At 44.1% G+C, this 25,352-nt stretch overlaps 1 protein-coding gene across 1 annotated transcript in view; it reads right to left on the reverse strand.

Annotated features, from left to right (window-relative positions):
• Positions 1 to 25,352, reverse strand: part of LOC124622958 — a 154,458-nt gene that overhangs the window by 12,240 nt on the left and 116,866 nt on the right. Inside the window, exons 3-4 of the mRNA XM_047148749.1 lie at positions 16,981 to 17,181; positions 6,530 to 6,670 (exon numbers count right to left, since the gene is read on the reverse strand). Of these exons, the coding sequence (XP_047004705.1) occupies positions 6,530 to 6,670; positions 16,981 to 17,181 (342 nt within the window). The remainder of the gene's footprint in view (positions 1 to 6,529; positions 6,671 to 16,980; positions 17,182 to 25,352) is intronic.

Raw genomic sequence — 25,352 nt, forward strand, 5'->3', positions numbered from 1 at the left:
AGAACTTTTTTTGTTCCGTACCCTCTCATCGATCAATCCCTGGAGTTTGCACACTGTGCAAAAAATTACCCTGTATATTCCGAAAGCCTTCATCCATTTTCCACGACGATACGTTAAACGCTATTCGTTCTTCTTCGTTTCTTCCATATCCTTTTCTGAAAGTGTTTAATTCCACCTCAGAGATTCCGAATCTACACCATCAAACTGGATTTAAATTGTCCAGTCTAGGCCCGCGACGCTCGTATCATATTCCTTCATTAGGATAGTGAAATAGAATCACAATGGTAGTGATGTATTCATAAACATTCTTTTTCAAAATAATACTGTGAATCGTATATATTCAGCGTTACGTCATTTTAACTCTTCCAGATCGAGGTTTGAACATCTAGAGAAGCTTTTCTGAAATTTGCGTCTCTAATACTTACTACATCTACAAGCAGCATCCAGTCAAAATATGAAGCTTTGTTAATATTATTTATTTCGAAAAAAATAAATGACGCTAATCTCCGTGTTTTGCATTAGTTTACAAAGGTATTTGCCTTTCCAGTAGGAGTATCAACTGAATCTAGTAATCTACTTCGGAGTATTGTAAACAGGAGCCGACAATCATTCACAGCTTACTGGAAATATTTGTCAGGTTGATCGTGGCTGTTATTCTAACACTACAACGATATTATGATTCTGAAAGAGTGGGCTATTCTCTACGCTCTATTTGCACTCATCGTGGCGCATATGGCTCTGCGCACTATGGGACTTAACATCTGTGGTCATCAGTCCCCTAGAACTGAGAACTACTTAAACCTAACTAACCTAAGGACATCACACACATCCATGCCCGAGGCAGGATTCGAACCTGCGACCGTAGCAGTCGCGCAGTTCCGGACTACGCGCCTAGATCCTGGCGCATATCTACGAATGAATCTACAATAGTTTTTCTGGTGAGACGGAATTTATTTCTGTAAGTACGACAATGCCAATGTAAAACAAAAAAAACAAAAAAACATGTTCTTGCGTTAGTAAAGTCTGCAAGAATTATTGTAACTTTTAGCAATTCTTAAGGCTTTATGATTAACATCAATTACACTTGTACCTGTGACCTTTGGTTGGGACACGGTATTCAAAGCGGAAAATCTAGAAAAATAAGTTGAGAGTACTATCCTCATACGGTGGCGGCATCTTTTACGAAGGTAATGGATTAATGACTAGTAAACATGTAGACAAGATGTGGGTCTACAAGTTAAAGTGAATCCAAAAAAAAAAAAAAAATAAAGTAAGGTTCAAAGACTAAACGTTATCACAAAATCTAATGTCTCAAACTAATCTCGGAAACCACATAGCAGGAATGAAAATTATTCAATGTGAGGAATGGTGCCAATATACGCCTTAAAAGCAGACGTAGTCACTGAACACTTGTGCGCTTCACTAGTCATGGGAGTGCACCAATCTTCTTCAACTAGAGGAGTCATAGGATCGACCAATCTGAAGGGGAAAAATTGTATTACGGGCAGGTTTAATACAGAATATTTGGCCGAAAGATGGATAATGAAATATGAACCGAATCAGAATATATCTAACTTAATGGTTTCTGCCAATTTCCTATGCTTAATATGGCAGCAGTATTGCGAAATTTCAGGTTTGATCCGTTGTCATCACTGGATTTGTTGCTTAAACATATTGCTTTCTGACAATGCCTTGCGAATCTCAAATTAACGGGTACAGCTTCGTTTGTTTGAGAGTAGCAAAGCGTTGTCAGAATATATTAGGTTCAAGAAACAAAACCCAGAGCTGGCAACGTATCAAACCTGAAATTTCCCTACTGTCGTATTAAGTATAGCAAAATAATGGAAATCTTTGCTTTAAATATATTTTGATTCGTTGCAAATTTCACTATCCATCTTCGGCCAAAATTTTTGAACTAAACTTTCCCATAATACAGTTTTTTCAGTTCTGATTAGTTGATGCTATGACTCCTCAAGTGTATATCATTCCAAAACCCTTATGTTGGAAAAAACGAATAATATTTTTGTCTACCGTTATGCATGTTGTATTCTTTACATTGTTTCTGCTTTGTGGCAACATAAACGCAATCTTGAAAAGTTTCCGCTTGTTGCATAATTTTGGACACCAGTGTATAAACCAAATAAGCAAATGAAGGAAAAAATTAGTATGTTCACTTTTAGCTTCTTTTTCTCGAAAAGTGGTAAGTAGTTGAATAGTACAAGTCACCAGTATTCTGTTATTGCTTTCTATTTTGATATCTGCTGAGAAATATTGTAATCGAAGATCATACTACTTTGGACATTCCGAATCCTTTTTTGTTTTTTAGGTCATCAATCTTCCTACTGGTTTGATGCGCCATTTCAGAGTAGCACTTGCAACCTACGTCCTCAATTATTTGCTGGATCTATTCCAATTTCTGTCTACCTCTACAGTTTTTGCCCTCTACAGCTCCCTCTAGTACCATGGAAGTCATTCCTACATGTTTTAAGAGATATGCTATCATCCTGTCCCTTCTCTTTATCAGTGTCTTCCACATATTTCTTTCCTCTTAGATTCTGCGCAGAACCTCCTCATTCCTTATTAGTCCACCTAATTTTGAACATTCGTCTTTAGCACCACATCTCAAACACTTCAATTCTCTTGTGTTCCGGTTTCCTCACAGCCCATGTTTCGCAACCATACAAAGCTGTACTTCAGACGTACATTCTAGAAATTTCTTCCTCAAATTCTTCTTCGGGATAGCAATTTCATCAGCTAATCGTATCATGGATAGCCTTTCACTGTGAATTTTAATTCGACTCTGATCCTTTCTTTTATTTCCATCATTGCTTTTTCGATGTACAGATTGAGCAGTAGAGGGGAAAGACTACATCGCTATCTTCCACCATTTTTAATCCGAGTATTTCGTTCTTACTACTCCCTCTTTTCTTTTCAACATTTTGTATATTACCCGTCTCTCCGTATAGCCTACCCCTACTCTTCTCAGAATTTTGAACATCTTGTTCCCTTTTACATTGTCGAACGCTTTTTCCAGATCAACAAATCCTATGAATGTGTCTTGATTTTTCTTTACTCTTGCTTCCATTATCAACCGCAACGTCAGAATTGCCTCTCTGGTGCCTTTACCTTTCGTAGAGCTAAACTGATCGTCATCACATCCTCAGTTTTGTTTTCCACTCTTCTGTATATTATTCTTGTCAGCAACTTGGAATAATGAGCTGTTAACCTGATTGTGCGACTATTCTCGCACTTGTCAGCTCTTGCAGCCTTCGGGATTGTGTGGATGATATTTTACCGAAAGTCAAATGGTATGTCGCCAGACTCATATATTCCAGACACCAACTTGAATAGTCGTTTTGTTGCCACATCCCCCCCCCCCCCCACCCTCTTCCTCCCTTCATCGATCAACTGAAATATTTCTCCTGTTACCCATGGTTTCTTCCCTTTTCCCTTCTTTGTACTACGTTTTCCTTTCCAACGTGTATGAGGGACTTGCACTCTTCTTTAACTGTACAGCCTACTGAGCTGATCCCTATTCCTGTATCATAGCCTTAGAGAACTTCAAACTTATCTCGTCATTTCTTAGTGCTTCTGCATTCCACTTCTTTGCGTATTGATTCTTCCCGACTAATCTCTTAAGCTGCAGCCTACTGTTCATCACTACTATACTGTGATCTGAGTCTATATCTGCTCCTGGGTACGCCTTACAACGAAGTATCTAATTTCGGAATCTCTGTCTAAGCATGATGTAATCTGCCTGTAATCTTCCCGTATCACCCAGCCTTTTCCAAGCATACGTCCCCTTCTTATGATTCTTGATTTACTATTACTAGCTGAAATTTATTGCGGAACTCAATTAGTCTTTCTCCTCTCTCATCCCTTGTCCCAAGCCTATATTCTCCTGTAACCTTTTCTTCTACTCCTTTCCCTACAGCAGCATTCCAGTCCCTCGTGACTATTAGATTTTTATCTCTCTTTACGTACTGTATCACACTTTCAACATCCTCATATACTTTCTCTGTCTCTTCATCTTGAGCTTGCGACGTCGGCATGTATACCTGAGCTATAGTTGTCGATGTTGGTTTGCTGTCGATTCTGATAAGAAAAACCCTATCACTGAACTGTTCACAGAATTTCTCTCTCTGCTCTACCTTCCTGTTCATAACTAATCCAACTCCCGTTATACCATTTCCTGCTGCTGTTGTTATTACCCTACACTCATCCAACCTGAAATCCTTGACTTCTTTCCATTTCACTTCAATGACACCTACTATATCTAGATTGAGCCTTTCCATTTCTCTCTTACAGTTTTCTAGTTTCCCTACCACGTTCAAGCTTCTGACATTCCACACCCCGACTCGTAGAACGTTATCCTTTCGTTGATTATTCAGTCTGTTTCTCATGGTCACCTCCCAGTTGGTAACCGCCTCCCGGAGATCCGAATGGGGGACTTTTCCGGATTCTTTAGCCAATGGAGGTATCATCGTGACACTTTTCAATTACAGGCCACATGTCCTGATGATACACGTTATGTGTCTTTAATGCAACGGTTTCCATTGCCTTCCACATCCTCACGCCGTTGATCATTGCTGATTCTTCGGCCTTTATGGGCAGTTTCCCACCCCTAGGACAAGAGAGTGCTCTGGAGCTCTGTCCTCTTTCGCGCTGTCTTTGAGAAGGCCGTTGGCAGAATGATGGCGACTTCTTAATCCGGAAGACTTCCGCCGCCAATGTTGATTATTAATCAAAATTTAACAGTGGGCCATGGATGTTTCGATTACTAATCAAAGACGCTACCCCACCCTTTTTTTTCATTTTGTTCGTTGTATTTGGTCATAGCGGGCGTCACATGATATCCGTTGAAGTTTTTTATTGATCCTTTCACTCAGTTTTTTTTTTCTTTTTATTACAGAGGCCACCCAGCTCTCTGACCGAACACGCTGAGCTATCGAGCCGGTACCCACAGACCACGGGTTATGTTACATTACGAATAGTTACTGCTACAGGGCGAGAAACTGAAGAGGAGAAACTCTATTTCTCATGCTAATTTGTCCGTTTTCCGGGGCAGATAAAGGCATATTAGGTACACATATGGAGCAGCTAAGCTACAGTCTCTTTTTATTGTAAGCTATGAATAAAATGCTTATCTTTGTATGTTGCTGTGTATTTGTTGTGGCTCCCTGCGTTTCTAATCTTTTAACGCAAATGGACCATTGCACTTCATAGATACTGCACTTCAGAAATATTTTCAGACTAGGGACGACGTGCCATGCTGTAAGTAATTAAAATAGCATTGATCGCTTTTCTCATTTTCTGCAGCAATGCAATATTTCAAAGTAAAGAAAATCTTACGAATGAAATTCCTTTTAAAAAGACATTTATTTAAAAACCAAAAATTTTAGCATAGCTGCTATGGCTAATTGATAATTAGGTTTTGTACCCGATTACTAGTAGAAAAACAAAAAACATTAGTTACAACCGAGAGCTAAACAATACCAAAAAATACTGGTTATTCGGAACTACTGTACCAGTATCGGTTTTCCCATGCTTGTTTCACAGGTGCCCGGGAATAGACACTCACCGGTGTGCATGCGCATTTTGTGTTCTTTATAATCCATTCATCTAGTCTGTATGAAAGGAGGTAGGTGCATCAAAATTAATTTTCCAGATTAGATATTAGGTTTCAATGTTGAAAAAACTGTTAAATTAACTGGGGTAGGTACTATGCAACGCACGTGATTAGTAGACACAGCTAGTTTGCTCGCAGGGCCGGTGGATACTAAAAGACGACTACGACTCGCGTCGCCGTGAAGCATCAGCGGACATTTTTGTCTGTCGCAGAAGCTGTTCCTGTTGAAGTGATCTCTCACCTCTAGCCGTTTGATTTAAAGATTCTGAAATGCCCCGTATGGTGCTGAGCACTTCTTTTAGGACACTGAATTGTACATTCCAGGAACATATCTCGCAGGAACGGTAATGGTTGCCTGTTTCATAGAAACTGATGGAATCAAATGAGTACCTTGGTCCCTGGAGTTGACGTTATCAGATATGAAGTCAGTTTCGTCGGGACATGTATTTCATAAAATCCTCGTATTGGAGATAAGGGGGCCGAGCAAATAAAATATGGTTTAAAATGTGGTTTAGTTCAGGGGGCAGTCAACCCTCATTTATCTAAAGCCCACTTTTGTGTGATTAATACTAGTAAAATTTTCTAACCGCCCACTGGTTCTACAGGAATAGTGATTTATGCAGTAGGAAAGTAAATTTACTTTATAAAAGCCAAGTTACAGCAAGTTAAGGCATGCAACAACAATTACTCAATACTTCATGAAAAAATTCTATAAAACCGTAATGGTAATGTTTTCAAAATGCCTACCACCTGCCGCCCACCATGAGGGCTGGAACGTCCGCTAGTGGGCGATAGCAGTCTGGCTGACTACCACTCGTCTAGTTAGTGATACTGGCCGTTATACAATAACTGTCATGGATAGTAAGAACATGAAGAAATCAGGGACTGTGGAGCACTGACCGTGACCTCGTAGCTGGCGCCGCGGCCACGGAAGACAACAGCTGGGTCTGGCAGGTGGTCGATGCCGACTCCTCCGGACCCGCCGGGGTCCACCAGCACCACCCCGGCCTCGTCCGGACTGGACGGCGGAGGCGCCTCAACCTGTGACAGGAGCGCCCGGTCAGACAGTAATGGCCTGCTCACAGCTCTACTACAATCACAAGCGCCAGCGCCCCGTCAAATTTACCTGCCGTGGCCGGCGTCGCTTAGATGACGAAGCTGTTCAGTCACCTTTAAAATACACACTCCCCACAAAAAACAAAATAAAAAGAATGGTACATAAATGGGCATTAGAAAAGACAATAGATTCAATGTGAAGTGTTTAGCTTTTGCAGATGACCTTGCAATCCTCACAAATAATAGAAAAGAAGCCACTAACGCCATAGAGAAGTTACACGAAATTGCACAAAGAACTGGCCCGCAAATCTCGTATGAGAAAACCAAGTACATAGAAAGAGTGCCACAAGACAAATTGCCTATTGTGACAACCCATGGGAAAATCGTACAAGTACCACATTTTAAGTACCTGGGAGAAATCGTCCAGCCATCGGGGATCAACCTAAAGGCCAATGAGGAAAGAAAAGAAAACTACAGAAAGCATATAAATTCACGTAGAACTATTATAACAAAAAGTTCATATCCATTAACGCAAAATTGAGGCACTACAACACTGTCGTACTTCCGGAGGCACTGTATGCATCTGAAACAACACAAATAGGTGGCCAAACTAAAATCAAAGAAATGGAGAAACAAGAAAGGAAAATTCTCAGGAAAATTTTTGACCCGATATGAGAGAAAGGAATCTGAGAGAAGAAACCAAGATCAGAATTACATAAATACACAGACAAGATTACGGATACAATAAGGAAAAGAAGAATGCAGCTCTACAGACATATCCACAGGATGAGTGAAAACAGAATTTCACAGCGAATTTTTAAAGTCATCAACTCAGGCAGGGGAAAAACAAAATGGATAAAAGAAGTTGAAGAGGACCTCAGACAAGCATACATAACAGTAAACGATGCAGAAAATAGAACTCAATTCAGGAACATAATCAAAAAACATAAATTGGACACCACAACACAGAAGAGACCAGGATGCAAATGGACAGCGGTGCGGAAGAAACAACACGGTGAACACATGAAGAAAATTTGGGCTCAGAAAAAACATAAACAATCATCATAAAGGAATTCAAGTTCAAACGCTCTCTTTATATGGGAATATTCGAAAATAATAATAATAATAATAATAATAATAATGATATACAAACAGGTATGAAATTAATTTTGAGACAGAGAAAGATGTAGTTCTTTATATTAAATGATCACAATTTTGGTGAGCCCTTCCATTTTCACTGTACAAAACGCCAAAGGTCTGTTCTCAACAGGCAGTGAGAGTTACTAATTATCGTCAACAGACCGTTCATCATTTCACCTCTGGTACATAAAGAAGTACGAAGACATCGTATGATAACCTTCTCCGTGCGACCGTAATGAACTGTGTACAATTCCGGAAAGTTAGACGTTGGCAATCCGCACTAGAAAGCCTGTCCACTTTCAGTAATGCATATTTTTTCTGATTTGGTTGTGCTATGGGCTCGAGGTGGAGTCACTCGATGCAGCTATATTGGGAATTGTGCTGTCGAAAATTTGTTCCAGATGGCGATTCGCGGACTTCCCGCTTATCCCGAGCGATCGCTTGACCATTGGCTATCCGAGCACGGTTCACGGCCAGACCCAAAGTTCCATATGCCGTCTGCGATGTGTCTACAACCTATACTCGTACATACATTAAGTATATTCCCATACAGGGGAGACACTTCATGTGAAAGTCGCTTGCCCGGTGTCGGCGGATAAATATGATATTGCAGTGGCAGTGTTATTCCAAATGTCTTTCGGACATGCATGCATTCGAATAGCACAGGCATTGCAATATCACTTTGAAACTGAAATGTCTTCACTGCCTGCAACGTTTGCGCATCTCCACCCGTCGGAGGTTCGAGTCCTCTCTCGGGCTTAGGTATGTGTTTTGTCCTTAGCCTAAGTTAGTTTAATTTTGAATAAATAGTGAGTAAGCCTAGGAGCCGATGACCTCAGCATTTTGGCACCATAGGATCCTACCACATACTTCTCAATGTAAACAAACTGATGATATGTAAGCGTAGGCTTCCGCGGCCGTTGTCTTCTTCAAGGAAACTGATGATAGTCTTATCTTTTTGTAGATGTCTGATTGTCTTCATTAGCCATCTCTGGTCCCGCCACATCTAAAAACTAAATTAAAGTAAACTCCGTCCGAACAGGCCTCGGAAGGCCCAACGGTACTGACCGACCGCCGTCCCTTCCTCAGACGAGAGGCTCGTATGTTTTAAGCAGCTGCATTTCAGAGCCTCACCCCATATTCTGTGCAACTAAGCTTTATCCACATTAGTACCAAAGACTGCATTGAGGATAATACACCGATGTAGCACCACGCTACTTAGCATTACTAATATTCAGAGACTCTCAGAATGTGTAAGCCTTAAAGACTATTCCTTTATGGAGCTTACGAGCGCTCAGCATTGAGGTTATCAGCGTATTTGTTTATATCAAAAAAAGTTAGTGTCATTGTGTAGACCTCTGCACCACAGAAGAAGCTACAGCATTCAAAGTTAGGTGTAATTCAATTATTCGGGGTACATCATGTAAACAAACTGATGATAGTCTTATCTTTTTGTAGATGTCTGATTGTCTTCATTAGCCATCTCTGGTCCCGCCACATCTAAAAACTAAATTAAAGTAATATGAAGGCTTTCACGACCGGATGACATATCTTCTGGTAAACCTTCCGGGATGTAAGGTTGTGGTCCATGAAACTCTTCAGCTCCTAACGTTTCGTCCAGAGCTGCGCTGGACATCTTCAGAGGGGTGTTTCTCCTCCGGTGAGTCTTGCCGTGAAACTCTTCAGCTCCTAACGTTTCGTCCAGAGCTGCGCTGGACATCTTCAGAGGGGTGTTTCTCCTCCGGTGAGTCTTGCCGACGTTTCATGGACCACGACCTTACATCCCGGAAGGTTTACCAGAAGATAAATTAAAGTAAACTCCGTCCGAACAGGCCTCGGAAGGCCCAACGGTACTGACCGACCGCCGTCCCTTCCTCAGACGATAGGCATCACCGGATGCGGATATAGAGAGGCATGTGGTCAGCACACCTCTCTCCCGTCCGTTGTCAGTTTACGAGAAAGGAGCCGCTACTTCTCAATCAAGCAATTCCTCAATTTGCCTCCCAAGGGCTGAGTGAAACCCGCTAGCCGGCAGCGTTCGGTAGACTGGGCGGTTACCCATGCAAGAACTAGCTATGCCCGACAGCGATTAACTTTGGTGGTCTGGCGGGGACCGGCTTTACCATCGCGGCAAGGCCGATGGACTGTACCGTCACATCAGACAGTACTATTGCTTTGCTGCTGTGAAGACTATCGGCAGTGTGTGTTAGGATTCAGCTGAAGGCGAATTATGAACTGCTAGTGGTGTACACCTATTATTCCAGTCCAGTGGTCGGATCTCCAATTGTTAATGCAGGAATAGTGAGAACCTTAACCCTTTCTCACGGTCGGATTTTCTCACAATAAGAAATTAAAAGGAGCTATCTGTTTCACTTGGTATAAATATTTCTTTATTTACAAACAACTGATATCAACAGACTTTGCTGCCTTCTTCAGGTCATTTAATAACATAAATTTGTGAAGACCTGAAGATGGCCGGCTGGAGTCGCCGAACGGTTCTGGGCGGTACAGTCTGGAACATAGCGACCGCTACGGTCGCAGGTTCGAATTCTGCCTCGGGCATGGATATGTGTGACGTCCTTAGGTTAGTTACGTTTAACTAGTTCTAAGTTCTACTGGACTGATGACCTCAGCAGTTAAGTCCCTTAGTGCTTAGAGCCGTTTGAACCATTTGAACCTACCACAAGATGATAACAATGCCTGTCGAAATCGATTGTTTGTAAGTAAAGAAATATATATGCGATCTTGACTTTAGGAAGTTTCTGCCCTGCCTCATGTGTCAAACCGAGGCCGACGACTTTTATTTATACTGATTTTACGTGTGTAGCAGTGCAGAAAATTAGTTTGCGTCCACCAGTAAACGTTTTCCATTAACCATTGTTACAGTGGGTTCGTCATTTCTCTCGCGCGCCCCACGCCACCAAGAGTGCGTGTATTCTGGCTGCAGCCACGCGTATGCTTATGGGGGTCGCTACGGATGCTCTGAGCCACGGAGGAGAGGATCAGCTTTAATATGTCGAAGTGTAGAGATGAAACAGCTCTATGCCTCACTCACAATTCATCTGTGTAGAATTGGCACGTCTTTGAGACTTGAGGTTACACACGTTGCACAGTTCATTTTACTTCAAACCGTCCTCACACTGGGTGTGTTATCTGACGGTGATATGTAGCTGTACTAGTTTTCTGACGTCACTTCCTGTTACTTAAAGTTAAGAAGCTCTTGCCTAGCGTGAAACGCAAAATACGTTCTGCGATATTTCGGCAACGTGTTACGAAAGGTCGAACCAACAAGATGAAACAACTCTGTCTACGCCATAACGCATTCGCCATTTTCAGCTGAAACCCATATTTCTTGGATTTTGTATTTTAAGTTACACCCTATCTACATACGACGTATCTAAGCACCAGTACATTGAGGATCTCTCGAAAACGTGTCGTTATTGGTACGATTTGTTGTAATAAAATGCCGTGAAACGTCATATTGGTGGTGGTGGAGGTGGGGGGGGGGGGAGGGGGGGGGGAAGGGTAGGTTGAAAAATGTTCGTATTTTGTTATAACTCGCATGTTATGAGACTACTGAGTTTTAAGCAAACAGTACATTGAATATTCTTCAAAAATGCGTCGTTGTTGACAGGATTTGTTATGATTAAATGTCAGTTAATAATATATCGGCCTTTAAATCTTTCAGAAGAATGTAACATAAAATACAAGACTGTTTGTTGTTAAACGTGGTGTAGTCGGTGGAGGCGCCGAGTTATGAAACAATGGGTAGTGGGATCGAGTTTTGTTGTATCTTAATATCCTTTCTTCGCGTTGGTGATTTTTGAATGGTCATGGTAGTTCTTCATTAAATTAATCGAAATATATTCTACAATATTCTGTGTCATGTAAATAAGAGATCACTGTCTGTTTTGAGTGAGTCTGATTTTGTGAAATTTTACTATCTCATGTTCTTACTGACTGGATTTGGAACTTTCCTTTCTGTTGCATAAAATGTTCATAAATATTGAAGTTTTTATTTATGTGTAATATAGTGATCAGCACATGACTATCACATGGACAAGGGAGGAATTATGCTTTTTAACCCTCCTAGAATCACTGGGGTCAATATGTCTCCATAAGCACATTGGAAATATATGTCTCACTTGCTTGCAAAACAGTTATTTTCAACGTATATGACTCAGTCAATTGAATCGAGTGATGTTTCGTTCATTTTTATATTTGCAACAGCTTAAAATTTTTCAGGGTTTTTTGCGCTGAGTGTTACTGGGGCCAGTATGACCGAAATATAAATTTATTTTTGTTTATTGACCGCAATATTTATGAAAATAGAATCATCGCTGTTACAATAAACAACTGCAGTGTATGTTGCCATATTAGTTCCATACAATACTGTACAATACTGTACAGGATGAACATTAATATAAGTGACAAACTGCAATGACAGGTTCCTGACTGGAACTGGACAAAAAAAGTTCCTATGAACATGTGTCCGGAAATGGACGGTATGAGTGTGTCAAAAAATCGTTCTGAACACAGAACTACAGTGGCAGAGTTGCATCGCACCCCCGTCACAGCAGAGGTTCAGAGTGGCCTGCATGGGATGCAATGCACGCGTTCACATGTCGCATCGTGGATTGTCACACACGATGCATGTAACCATTCTTTAGCTTACACCATGTCGACGGAACACTTGCCTGCAGGTTGTAATAGGCTTCCTAGCAATAACCTGCAGCCGGCAGGGGTGGCCGAGCGGTTCTAGGCGCTACAGTCTGGAACCGCGCCCACTACGGTCGCAGGTTCGAATCCTGCCTCGGGCATGAATGTGTGCGACGTCCTTAGGTTAGTTAGGTTTAAGTGGTTCTAAGTTCTAGGGGACTGATGACCTCAGCAGTTAAGTCCCATACTACTCAGAGCCATTTTAACCATTTGAAAAACTAAGAATTGAACTTGTATAAAGGCTCATATGGACATCCTTTTTTCTCGCGGCCCTTCTTTCATGTTTTCCCTACCTGTTTCCTTGCTGCTTGGTAATTCCAATAGATGCACGACTTTCTGCAGGTTGTACCTCAGCAACACCTGTTCCACACATTGCGAGCATTTAGTTCTTGGTCACACGAGCTAATATTAACGTCCCCTATTATCTCTGCTATTTTCTATCACGACATTCCATGTATTAATGCTGTAGATCATCACAAATGTTGTTTCACAAATAAATGTACACTCCTGGAAATGGAAAAAAGAACACATTGACACCGGTGTGTCAGACCCACCATACTTGCTCCGGACACTGCGAGAGGGCTGTACAAGCAATGATCACACGCACGGCACAGTGGACACACCAGGAACCGCGGTGTTGGCCGTCGAATGGCGCTAGCTGCGCAGCATTTGTGCACCGCCGCCGTCAGTGTCAGCCAGTTTGCCGTGGCATACGGAGCTCCATCGCAGTCTTTAACACTGGTAGCATGCCGCGACAGCGTGGACGTGAACCGTATGTGCAGTTGACGGACTTTGAGCGAGGGCGTATAGTGGGCATGCGGGAGGCCGGGTGGACGTACCGCCGAATTGCTCAACACGTGGGGCGTGAGGTCTCCACAGTACATCGATGTTGTCGCCAGTGGTCGGCGGAAGGTGCACGTGCCCGTCGACCTGGGACTGGACCGCAGCGACGCACGGATGCACGCCAAGACCGTAGGATCCTACGCAGTGCCGTAGGGGACCGCACCGCCACTTCCCAGCAAATTAGGGACACTGTTGCTCCTGGGGTATCGGCGAGGACCATTCGCAACCGTCTCCATGAAGCTGGGCTACGGTCCCGCACACCGTTAGGCCGTCTTCCGCTCACGCCCCAACATCGTGCAGCCCGCCTCCAGTGGTGTTGCGACAGGCGTGAATGGAGGGACGAATGGAGACGTGTCGTCTTCAGCGATGAGTCGCTTCTGCCTTGGTGCCAATGATGGTCGTATGCGTGTTTGGCGCCGTGCAGGTGAGCGCCACAATCAGGACTGCATACGACCGAGGCACACAGGGCCAACACCCGGCATCATGGTGTGGGGAGCGATCTCCTACACTGGCCGTACACCACTGGTGATCGTCGAGGGGACACTGAATAGTGCACGGTACATCCAAACCGTCATCGAACCCATCGTTCTACCATTCCTAGACTGGCAAGGGAACTTGCTGTTCCAACAGGACAATGCACGTCCGCATGTATCCTGTGCCACCCAACGTGCTCTAGAATGTGTAAGTCAACTACCCTGGCCAGCAAGATCTCCGGATCTGTCCCCCATTGAGCATGTTTGGGACTGGATGAAGCGTCGTCTCACGCGGTCTGCACGTCCAGCACGAACGCTGGTCCAACTGAGGCGCCAGGTGGAAATGGCATGGCAAGCCGTTCCACAGGACTACATCCAGCATCTCTACGATCGTCTCCATGGGAGAATAGCAGCCTGCATTGCTGCGAAAGGTGGATATACACTGTACTAGTGCCGACATTGTGCATGCTCTGTTGCCTGTGTCTATGTGCCTGTGGTTCTGTCAGTGTGATCATGTGATGTATCTGACCCCAGGTATGTGTCAATAAAGTTTCCCCTTCCTGGGACAATGAATTCACGGTGTTCTTATTTCAATTTCCAGGAGTGTATGTTTGGTAGATCACCTTGAGTATGTGAGCCAGGGCGTGACGTTTAATTCCTCTGTTAGATCAGTATAACGGGCGATCAAAAAGTTTCCGTTTGAGGGCGTTTGATGGCGTATGTGCAACGTAGTGCGACTCTGATGCGGTACATAAGCACTGACATGTGGGAAAGGGATTGTGTCGCATTCTTACGTTTCGGGCGTGTGTGAGGTAAATGTGGAAACGTGAACTATTGCGGCGTTGTTACCAAATGTGTCCAAATGAGACCATCGTGCTGTTATTCTATTCTTGATTGTCGAAGGACTAACAACGGTAGACATCCGTCGGAGAAAGGTGTGTATGGGGCAGCATGTCTATTGAAAATTACATTTGTGGAATTGTGCGCTAAGTTCCGCGCTGGTTGCGATTCAACACAAGACGGAGGCCAGAGTCTATTCGCATACTCAAATGGCAGACACTCAAGCACATGTCCTATAGTCCTGATCTCTCCATATTTGAATACCACGTCTTCGGTCCCTTAATGAAGGCCTTGAAGGGTCAACGATTCCTGTCGGACGCGGATGTGCAGCAGAGTACAGAGTTGTGTCAAAACGATATCTTAAACATGGTGCGCCGATAATTGCCTCAATGCTTTACTGGAAAATACACCTCCTAACTTATACAGTTATGCCTGACTGGTATATCGACTCTGGACTGTACTGCCTTCGAACGGAAGTATGAATCTAATCAAGATGTCTTTCATTGTTCTCTATGGGCGTCTAGTTTGTTACTGACTTATGATTAACTGCGGTCTCTGGACGAATTACACTACTGGCCATTAAAATTGCTACACCACGAAGATGACGTGCTACAGACGGGAAATTTAACCGACAGGAAGGAGATGCTGTGATATGCAAATGGTTAGCTTTTCAGAGCATTCACACATGGTTGGCGCCGGTGGCGACACCTCCAACTCGCTGACATGAGGAAAGTTTCCAACCGATTTCTCATACACAAACAGCAGTTGACCGGCGTTGCCTGGTGAAACGTTGTTGTGATGCCACGTGTAAGGAGGAGAAATGCGTACCATCACGTTTCCGACTTTGATAACAGTCGGATTGTGGCCTATCGTGATTGCGGTTTATCGAAAAAATGGTTCAAATGGCTCTGGGCACTATGGGACTCAACTGCTGAGGTCATCAGACCCCTAGAACTTAGAACTATTTAAACCTAACTAACCTAAGAACATCACAAACATCCATGCCCGAGGCAGGATTCGAATCTGCGACCGTAGCGGTCTTGCGGTTCCAGACTGCAGCGCCTTTAACCGCACGGCCACTGCGGCCGGCTGCGGTTTATCGTTTCGCGACATAGCTGCTGGCGTTGGTCGAGATCCAATGACTATTTAAGCAGAATATGGAATCAGTGGCTTCAGGAGGGTAATACGGAACGCCGTGCTGGATCCCAACGGCCTCGAATCACTAGCAGACGAGATAACACGCATCTTATCCGCATGACTGTAACGGATCGTGCAGCCACGTCTCGATCCCTGAGTCAACAGATGGGAACGTTTGCAAGACAACAACCATCTGCACGAACACTTCGACAGGGTTTGCAGCAGCATGGACTAACAGCTCGGAGACCATGGCTGCGGTTACCCTTGACGCTGCATCACAGACAGGAGCGCCTGCGATGGTGTACTCAACGACTAACCTGGGTGCACGAATGGCAAAACGTCATTTTTTCGGATGAATCCAGGTTCTGTTTACAGCATCATGATGGTCCCAACCGTGTTTGGCGACATCGCGGAGAGCGTACATTGGAAGCGTGTATTCGTCATCGCCATACTGGCGTATCACCCGGCGCGATGGTATGGGGTGCCACTGGTTACACGTCTCGGTCACCTCTTGTTCGCATTGACGGCGCTTCGAACAGTGGACGTTACATTTCAGATGTGTTACGACCTGTGGCTCTACCCTTCATTCGATCCATGCCAAACCCTACATTTCAGCAGGATAATGCACGACCGCATGTTGCTGGTCCTGTACGGGCCTTTCTGGGTACAGAAAATATTCGACTGCTGCCCTGGCCAGCACATTCTCCAAATCTCTCACCAATTGAAAACGCCTGGTCAATGGTGGCCGAGCAACTGGCTCGTCACAATACGCCAGTCACTACTCTTGATGAACTGTGGTATCATGTTGAAGCTGCATGGGCAGCCTGTGCCTGTACACGCCATCCAATCTCTGTTTGACTCAATGCCCAGGCGCATCAAGGCCGTTATTACGGTCAGAGGTGTTTGTTCTGGGTACTGATTTCTCAGGACCTATGCACCCAAAGTGCGTGAAAATGTAATCACATGTCAGTTCTAGTATAATATATTTGTCCAAGGAATACCCGTTTATCATCTGCATTTCTTCTTGGTGTAGCAATTTTAATGGCCTGTAGTGTGCATCCGCGTTATCGCAGTGGACGATAAGTTTACCGGCGTAGGTGCACTGAATAGGTCACTCAGGGCGTTCGGTCTGAATCCACTGACCTCCACGAGGGTCGGCCAGAGCTTGGCGCTGCTGCGCCGCGATGGAGCGCTGGAGGGCATGCGTGGGCGGACACTGCCTCCGGGCTGCGCCACAACCGCCAGTAGTCGTGTTAGCCATTCCGCACCGGGGGCGGAGGCGCCGCGAGGTGGAGGCGGCGGGGATGTTGCGGCATTCCTACACAGCTGGCGACACGTCCCAGCCTGCAACAAGCAGCTCTTCTCAGAGGTGGCGTGTCGACTACGTTTAGCGCGAGTAGCTGCGCTCATTTCTCATCAGTGACAAGTGGATTCTTCACAGAGAAGATTGTCGCTTTGCGCATATGTGGCCTACGCCGATTTACACACAGATGAGTATGCTTGTAATTCGTTAGAGTGGAATCTGTTACACACCACCAAAGGATATCAACCACTCGTAATTCCTTAAGAATGGTGACGCCTCCTAGGGACGGAATGCCTGCTGAAGAAACAGAAACACAGAAAACATTATAATGCTTGTCCACAACTAATGAGCTATGGCGGACAGTGAAAGCTCCATTGGAAAGCCTTTGTAATCATTCAGACTACATGTACCTTCATCTCTTGGAAAGTCTTCTGTATGGAATGCAGCGTTTGTTTGTCGCCCTGTTCTGGTGGGCGAAGGTAGCTGTCTGTGGACACGTTTTCATGCTACTCACCGCTGTACATCCCAACAAAGTGCGCTCCTTCTTTAGCCTCTTCTTGCAACATAAATGGAAGCAATGAAAGAATATTATTATCCATGACACTTAAAATGGCAACAGTCGGTTTATGATCTTCGTTGAGTTTGTTAGTGGTCACATACACTATGTGATCAAAAGTATCCGGACACCTGGCTGAAAACGAGTTACAAGTTCGTGGCTCCCTCCGTCGACAATGCTGGCATTCACTATGGTGTTGGTCCACCCTTAGCCTTGATGACAGCTTCCACTCTCGCAGGCATACGTTGATCAGGTGCTGCAAGGTTTCTTGGGGAATGGCAGCCCATTCTTCACGCAGTGCTGCACTAAGGAGAGGTATCGATGTCGGTCGGCGAGGCCTGGCACGAAGTCGGCGTTCCAAAACATCCCAAAGATGTTCTATAGGATTCAGGTCAGGACTCTGTGCAGGCCAGTCCATTACAAGGATGTTATTGTGGTGTAACCACTCCGCCAGAGGTCGTGCATTATGAACAGGTGCTCGATCGTGTTGAAAGATGCAATCGCCATCCCCGAATTTCTCTTCAACAGTAGGAAGCAAGAAGGTGCTTAAAACAGCGATGTAGGCCTGTGCTGTGATAGTGCCCCTCAAAACAACAAGTCATGAAAAACACGATCTCACCATAACACCACCGCCTCCGAATTTTACTGTAGGCATTACACACGCTGGCAGATGATGTTCACCCGGCATTTGCCATACCGACATCCTGCCATCGGATCGCCACGTTGTGTACCGCGATTCGTCACTCCACACAACGTTTTCCCACTGTTCAATCGTTCAACGTTTACGCTCCTTACACCTAGCGAGGCGTTATTTGGCATTTGTCGGCGTGATGTGAGGCTTATGAGCAGCCGCTAGACCATGAAATCGAGGTTTTGTCACCTCCCGCCTAACTGAAATAGTACTTGCAGTGGATCCTGATGCAATTTGGAATTCCTGTGTGATGGTCCGGATAGATTTCTGCCTATTACACATTACAACCCTGTTCAACTGTCGACGGTCGCTCTAGTAAACAGACGATGTCGGCCTATACGCTTTTGTGCTGTACGTGTCCCTATACGTCGCCACTTCACTATCACATCGGAAACAGTGGACCTAGGGATGTTTAGGAGTGTGGAAATCTCGCGTACAGATGTATGACACAAGTGACTCCCAATGACCTGACCACGTTCGATGTCCGTGAGTTCCGCGGAGCGCCCCATTCTGCTGTCTCACGATATCTAATTAATGAGGTCGCTGACATGGAGTGCCTGGCAGAACGTGACAGCACAATGCACCTGATATGAAAAACTTATGTTTTTGGGGATGTCCGGATACTTCTGCTCACACAGTGTAAATTCTTCAGTCTACGTGTTTATACTGGGCAAACACGCTTTCATATTCATGGTTTTTATGTGTTTTTTTTTTTTTTTTTTTTTTTTTTTTTTTGAGTCGTCAGTCTACGACTTATTCGATGCGGTATGCCACGCTTTCCTTTCGTGTGCCAACCTTTTCATCTCAGAATATCACTTGTAGTACCTCATTTCCTCAATTATTGGCTGGATGTATTCCAATCTCTGTCTTCCTACACACTTTACTGCCTACAGCTTGCTTTTGTATCATGGAAGTGATTCCCTGATATTTTTACAGATGTCCTATCATCCTGTCCCTTCTTCTAGTCAGTATTTTCCATACATTCCTTCCCTCGCCAATTCTGCGGAGAAGTTCCTCATTATTTAGCATAGCAGTACACCTAATTTTCAAAATTCATCTGTGTTACCACATCTCAAATGCTTCCATTCTCTTCTGTTTCGATTTTCACGCACTTCATATTTCATCACCGTACAACGCTGTGTTCCAAACGTACACTCTTAGATATTTATTTCCCAATTTAAGGTCTATGTTTGATACGAATAAACTTCCCTTCGCCATGAATGACCTGTTTGTTGTGCTTGCTGCTTTTTATGTCTTCTTTGCTCCGTCGTTGCTGCTTATTTTGCTTCCTAGATACCAGAATTCCTTTACTTCAACTTCGTGGTCATCAAAGCTGGTGTTAAGATCCTCGCTGTTCTCATTCTTGTTACTTCTGATTACTTTCGTCTTTCTTTGATTTAGTCCCAAACCATATTCCGTACCAAGGATAGCAGTGTTATCAGCGAATCTTATCAGTGATACCCTTTCAGCTTTAATTTTATCTCCAGTCTTGAACCTTTCTTTAATTTCGTCATTGCTTCTTCGATATAGAGGTCGAACAGTAGGGGCGAAAAACTACGTCTCTGTCTTACACCCTTCTTAATGTGAGCGCTTCGCTCTTGCCCTTCCAATCTTATTCTTCCCTCTTGGTTCTTGTACGTATCGTATATTACATGTCTTTATCTATAGCTTACCTATATTTTTCTCAGAATTTCGAACGTCTTGCACCACGTTATATTTCGAATGCTTTTTCCAGGTCGACAGATCCTTTGAAAGTATCACGATTTTTCTCCAGTCTTGACTCCACTATCAACTGCAGCATGAAAACTGCCAAACTGGTCGTCATGTAATAGATCCCCAGTCTTTTTGCGTTCTTCAGTATGTTAATCTTTTCAGCAATTTAAATGTGTGAGCTGTTAAGCTGATAGTGCGATAATTGCCGTATTGTCGGATTTTGTAATCCTTCGGAGTAATATGGATACCCACCGACGTGGAGCGTCTCGGCGGTTTGGGGAACGGTTCGATTCGAATGTTCCGATGTTTCGGAGAGGCACAGCGTCGTTACTCCTGGTGTCATGGTATGGGCACTCCAGGTCATGCATTGGTGGTGGTGATTGAGGGAAACCAGACGGTACGACGGTACGTCACGGCGATACAGTGTAGTCTTGTGTTACTTCCCATGCGACAGTATTGTGGTGGCATTCTTCAACAGGACAACGTTTGAGGTTCTCCCACGGCCAGAAAGTTTCCCGTATCTGTCCCCGATAGAACCTGTGTGGGACCAACTCGGCTGGCTGCCCCAGTGTCAGTATCCAGGATACGAAGGATGCGTTACAGTTGTGGACCAGCCTTCCGCAGACAGGTTTATGACTACCGTCGCGTTTGAATCAGTACATGCATCCAGGTCAGAGGGATTGCAACGTCATACTGATAAGTGCGCCCACACTACCACTTTTTTTTTGTTTGTTTGTAAAAGTGACTCGATTTTGCAACCACTGAAATTGCTTTACATACTCTCTCAATCCATGAAGTTTCATTTAGTTTCCTCCTCCTCTTGGGTGTGCACGACTGTTTTTGTCAGACAGTCTATTTTACAGTAAATATACTTAATACTTTCATCGATATTCAGGTGATCAGCGACAATGAACAGTGAAGACAGTAATGAGTGCCAATTTTTTAAAGTCGTCATTTCCGCATCATTATTACGATAGGACTCCAAAGAAGACAAATAATAACATGGAGAAGCATCTAATAACCTATCGAAAAACGACAGGTCCATTAGTGATCTGCCGGCCGCGGTGTCCATGCGGTTCTAGGCGCCTCAGTCCGGAACCGCGCGACTGCTACGATCCTGCCTCGGGCATCGATGTGTGTGGTGTCCTTAGGTTAGTTAGGTATAAGTATTTCTAAGTTCTAGGGGACTGATGACCTCAGATGTTAAGTGCCATAGTGCTCAGAGCCATTTGAACCATTGGTGATCTGATGGTGTGGCAGGTTTCAGCATTCGTCTCCATATAATTCGAAACTGGCCGCTCTCGGATAACTTAGAAGAGGAGAACAGACCATCCGCAACGTGGTGAGCCTCGTAGCCCCTCCTGTTTACCGGCTGCACTGCATTTACTAACAAAGATATGCAGGGCGTTTCCCGGACGTGAACCACGTCCTAAATGCGTGCCAGTTGTCTACGGTTTCCCACAATGCTTGCCGGGTTAAGTGGGACAATTTCGAAGTTCAGGAGCTAGCTCACATACGAAAAGACTGCCGCGATTTCCCTAGTTGGGATAGTACAAGCTCAAATACCGTTATCATCTGCAACTGCAAAATTAACTCTACCTCCGGGTTATATGTGGCTGCCTACTCCTTAGCTGTTCTAGTCCACGCCCCCACACTGATTGCCCGTGCCACTCTTTCAGCATCGTCATCCGCGAATCGCTCTGTCAGGCACGACCAGTCCACCAGCCGTTCTTGGTTCTTGAGTGCCTCTACATAGTATCTCGTCGGATTCGATAATTGTTAAACACAGTTTGTTATCAATTTTTCTGTGGAACTTAATATAGTGGCCCAAATGGAACTTTAAATGTCAAATGAGCTTGACCTGAAGAGTATTTACGACGATAAGTCTACAAAGAATGCCAGAAACGGGGTAATGTCACCATCGCGACAAGTATAACACCGAAAAACTCCCCTTGTACATAAAACACTTGCCGCCGCGCAGGATTAACCAAGCGGTCTAGGGCGCTGCAGTCATGGACGGTGCGGCTGGTCCCGGCGGAGGTTCGAGTCCTCCGTCGGGCATGGGTGTGTGTGTTTGTCCTTAGGATAACTTAGGTTAAGTACTGTGTAAGCTTAGGGACTGATGACGTTAGCAGTTAAGTCCCATAAGATTTCACACGCATTTGAACACAACACTTGCCATGTCGTTTAACAAGTCTTCGATCTATTGCAGTAAAGTATTCTTCTGGTAGGTCTCGTTCTTATTTGACCGCTCATGTTACAGTCTCACTATCTTCGAACTACTGCCCTCCTATGTAGTTCTTGAAGGGTCACAAAAGATGAAAACCATTAGTAGCTACGTTAGGGCTCTACTGCAGAGGTCTCAAGCGTTCCCAAGGAAGTGCAATAACGTCTTCGTTTGTCTTGCTGTTAAGGGCGGCCATTGTCACCCAGTAGAAACGTACTCGCTGTCAGAAGATCATGTCGGCCATAGCGAAAGGCATTACGTAGTTCCCACACAACAGTTGATTAGGATGGGGACAATGCGTGGGTCTGCGTCAGAGCCTTGTTCGCATGCCATCCGGGCCTATTTTTTACCGTCGTGGCTAGGTAAGGGACTGTCTGCAGAAGGTAACGGAGATTTGGATTGGTCAGTTGAATTTGTTGATGCTTAGCAAGTAAATGATACCAGAATGAGATTTTCACTCTGCAGCGGAGTGTGCGCTGATATGAAACTTCCTGGCAGATTAAAACTGTGTGCCTGACCGAGACTCGAACTCGGGACCTTTGCCTTTCGCGGGCAAGGAGACGAAATACTGGCAGAAGTAAAACTGTGAGTACAGGCGTGAGTCGTGCTTCGGTAGCTCAGATGGTAGAGCACTTGCCCGCGAAAGGCAAAGGTCCCGAGTTCGAGTCTCGGTCGGGCACACAGTTTTAATCTGCCAGGAAGTTGATACTTGAGCGGAGGACAATGGTTCAAATGGCTCTGAGCACTACGTGACTTAACTTCTGGGGTCATCAGTCGCCTAGAACTTAGAACTAATTAAACCTAACTAACCTAAGGGCAACACATACGTCCATGCCCGAGGCAGGATTCGAACCTGCCACCGTAGCGGTCGCTCGGTTCCAGACTGTAGCGCCTAGGAGCGGAGGACATTGCGTAGCCAGACAGTGTAGTGTGCAGATCTCAATGGTCATGCGGAGTATGGCTATCTGCACACAGTCATCTATTGGGAGAGAGATAGGGTGTTTTGCTAATGTATGGAAGAAGACCGGAGCTCACACGGAATCACGTAGAGTAATATGCGTGGGGTCTGTGGGAGCCTCGTCCGTTATTGTGAAGCTTTCGGCAGAGTAAGTTAGTGTAATGCGCTGTGCGTTCAGCAAGATGAAATAGTCTTATGCCTGTTGTGGTGATTTTGGAGCGCAGAAACTTTTTACGAATTATGTCAGGAGAATTACTCAGTTTCACGGCGGAGTCGTCTTGAGTAAGAGTGTTACATCGTATTGTAATGTGATCATATTTCCGCCACAGATATTGTAATTTCACCACTCCATAATAGTTACAGGTGTAAGATGTATGTATTTCAATTGTCTATTGTCAAACCACAATTTATGAAAGATGTTTATATTTTATTAATAGGATTAAGTACGAATAATTAATATTTGTCATTTTGGATATGCTAAAATGTAGACTTTCACGGCCGGAAATGTCATGTCCATTATAATTACCTGGGCTGTTATGCCATGGTCGGTTGATGAATTCTGTGTCAATTCCCAACATTTCGTACCCGTCGGCGGAGGACATCTTCAAGGGGGTCCGTAGCTCGATGGAAGGTCCAACGCACCCACTGGCTCGCTACTGACCTCAGAATTCATCAACCGACCACGGCATAACAGTCCGGATAATTATAATGGACATGATTTTGGAAATAATTGTGGTAGTAGGGAATGTCTGCACCAAAGTATTGTTGGCGGGAGAGACCGTACATTCATATAATTTTAAAAAGTGCTGGAGAGACCGCTTTTGTATACATTTTAGGAAAAGAGCTCGAAGACCACGCATTGATACATTTTGTAATGGTAGCAGGGATTGTCTGCACCAGAAAGCATTGTTGGCGGGAGAGACCGCACTTTAGCGTTCGTAGGAAGTCAGTAGTAAGCGAGATGTGAAACGAGTCGGTAGCAGGTCTGAAGCGAGAGGTTGAGAGGAGCGGTGTGCCTGCCAGCCACCAGCTATGGTTTACAAGAGATTATAAACGGATGTACAGAGACATCCGCTAACTATTATCATAAGAAGAACTAACATTACTGAATTATTGTTATTATTTTGAGAAACTCACGACTACTAAAGGTATGTTTGCGCAATGCTAGTTGTAAGATTATTGTAAAAAGTAAGTGCCATTTGAAAGTTTGTAAAATCATTTCATTACCAACAGTGAATATGTGAGGAATCGTTTTCAGAATGTAATTAATTTTGCCAGCAGTATTGCAATACTGATTATAATTCATCCCAAAAAACCATCAACGTAAAACTTTGCAAAATTTTGTTGTTATCAAGGAAGAGTTTAACTATGATTTATGTAACTTCAGTCCAATTAATTAAAGAATAACGTCAGCTTTGCTATTGAAGAATAACGTCAGCTTTGGTAATCAATACAGCCACTTATTATGACAGCCCATCAGCAGCTAATAGAGTGTAGTAAAACAGAGTAAGTATATTAATGTCGCAGTTGATGGCGATCCAGTAACAGTAAAATAGGTAAGGAACAGTTTTGGGTTACTGCAGGTAACGACTGAGCGCCACGACGACGACACATTCTAAATTCGTCGAAATAATCAGCAAATCACTTTTAATAAGCAGCATTTAAATTTGTATGCAAAGATTGCAATTATTATTATTGAGAAACAGAATTAATTTCAAAGGGAAGATTTCATTTGTTATTATTAAGCAAGAGATAGAAATCCCAAGGGAAGGTTTCATAGGTTATTGTAGTAGGGAAGGTTGCGTAACAAAAGAGGTACAGAGGAGACTGGAAGGTTTCACAGGATATTCTGGACTGTACTGCGTTCGTTTGTCTGTGTCGTAGTTACACTGTGTAGTTGTTCGTTAACACTGCTTTCGTAGACGGTGGTAGCGCTGGTCTCAGTTACTCAGTGTGATTCTCTGCTCCCATTCGTAAAGTAGTTATGGAATTGTACAGCTTTTCTTTGATTGTGTCCACTAGCAAAGTATTGCTCAATAAGAAATATTTTTATTTCTTTTAGAATAA

The sequence above is a fragment of the Schistocerca americana genome, chromosome 7 (assembly GCF_021461395.2).
Source record: "Schistocerca americana isolate TAMUIC-IGC-003095 chromosome 7, iqSchAmer2.1, whole genome shotgun sequence".
Classification (NCBI taxonomy): domain Eukaryota; kingdom Metazoa; phylum Arthropoda; class Insecta; order Orthoptera; family Acrididae; genus Schistocerca; species Schistocerca americana.